Source organism: Cryptotermes secundus, unplaced genomic scaffold, assembly GCF_002891405.2.
Source record: "Cryptotermes secundus unplaced genomic scaffold, Csec_1.0 scaffold1003, whole genome shotgun sequence".
Taxonomy (NCBI): Eukaryota; Metazoa; Arthropoda; class Insecta; order Blattodea; family Kalotermitidae; genus Cryptotermes; species Cryptotermes secundus.
Window position 1 is genome coordinate 554,921 of NW_019733847.1, and position 1,250 is coordinate 556,170.

General features: G+C 34.8%; 1 protein-coding gene across 6 annotated transcripts in view; it reads right to left on the reverse strand.

Moving 5' to 3' along the window:
- LOC111868283 (ATP-binding cassette sub-family A member 3) overlaps nucleotides 1–752 on the reverse strand; it is a 78,527-nt gene extending 77,775 nt beyond the window's left edge. For 5 of the 6 annotated variants that reach the window (XM_023858809.2, XM_023858806.2, XM_023858807.2 and 2 more), the window contains exon 1: nucleotides 618–716. In XM_023858809.2, the coding sequence (XP_023714577.1) occupies nucleotides 618–622 (5 nt within the window). In that variant the 5' untranslated portion in view covers nucleotides 623–716. Of the gene's footprint in view, nucleotides 1–617 lie in introns of all 6 variants that reach the window. The other variant, XM_023858803.2, reaches the window with a different exon arrangement.
- Nucleotides 753–1,250: the final 498 nt, after the last annotated feature.

Sequence of the window (1,250 nt, forward strand, 5' to 3'; positions counted from 1 at the left end):
ATAAAAATATAATTATAATATAGTAATAAAAATTCCATGTTGAGTTTTTTTATTTGATCCACTGATTTAACTTAAAATAGTGTAACGTATATTTCACCAAAATGTTATATCTTAAAAATTTGAGCTCCTAGGCAAAAACTAATGCCATATTTGAATTCAGGGCATCAAATTCATATGAAATCAGCTCCAAATACCCCGGCACCAAAACAGCTGTTGGCCTGTGTTATTAATAGTATGATGGAACCCAGCCTCAGTAATTGACTTGTGCTATTAATAAGCCATGAATCTTTTTTTTTAATACTGTTAAAACGTAGAATAATTGTAGGTTATGTATTTTTGACGCTTTATTAGTTACTTCAAACAAATTACTTGAAAAAGAAAGTACTTACTTCGTGCTGAAAAAATAAACCATTTTGAGATTTTGCAGTTTATAACCCGTTTTATAATAAAAAAAAATAATCGTAACCCTATCGGCACTATCGTACGATTTACCCTATAATTTCCTTAAAAATTATACTGTCCAATATGTTTATGAGACAATATAAAATAAGCAACGATAATGTTGTATTTAATCAATGTACACCTCAGCAAAAGTAAAAAAACTACACCATTCTCACCTCATATTTAACAATGTCGCAATTTGAGACACTCACTTGATTCGAAGTCCAAGAGCTCTTCAGTAGTTCAATGTTGTCTTCGGTACTGCCCACTGGTTACGTTCGTGCAGAATTATCTAAACGACACTTGTCACTTTAGGACGAAGTTGATGACACGTGACTCCAGGACACTGAATGCGCAAGGCTGCTTGTTTCAGCCTACTGATGTTGGTATCACTAAGATAAGCGTGAATATAATACGTAAGAAAAATCTACATGACTACAATTCCATTCCCTAGTAAATTGAAACGTCACGTGATAACCTAGGCCCTGTCTATACATTCACTGAAGTTCCAACTCTGCATGCACTACAAACGAAACTCCATTAACGTGAATCTAGTGGCAGATATGTTATTATTTTAGGAGCGTTCACATGCATTCGGAGCGAGTTAAAATTTCGCTGTTCGTCTTTCCTACCCGTTTACCTGTAGTCGTGAAATAATTCAATGGATAAATGGGGTTTCATTATAAGCAGATTCTATCGGGTTCTGACGATGGTGGATGACACACAGAATTACTGGATTTCTGGACTTTTTCCATCGTCCGGAATCTTAGGTAATAGAGGACACGACATTTCGGAAACTGAAACTTCAC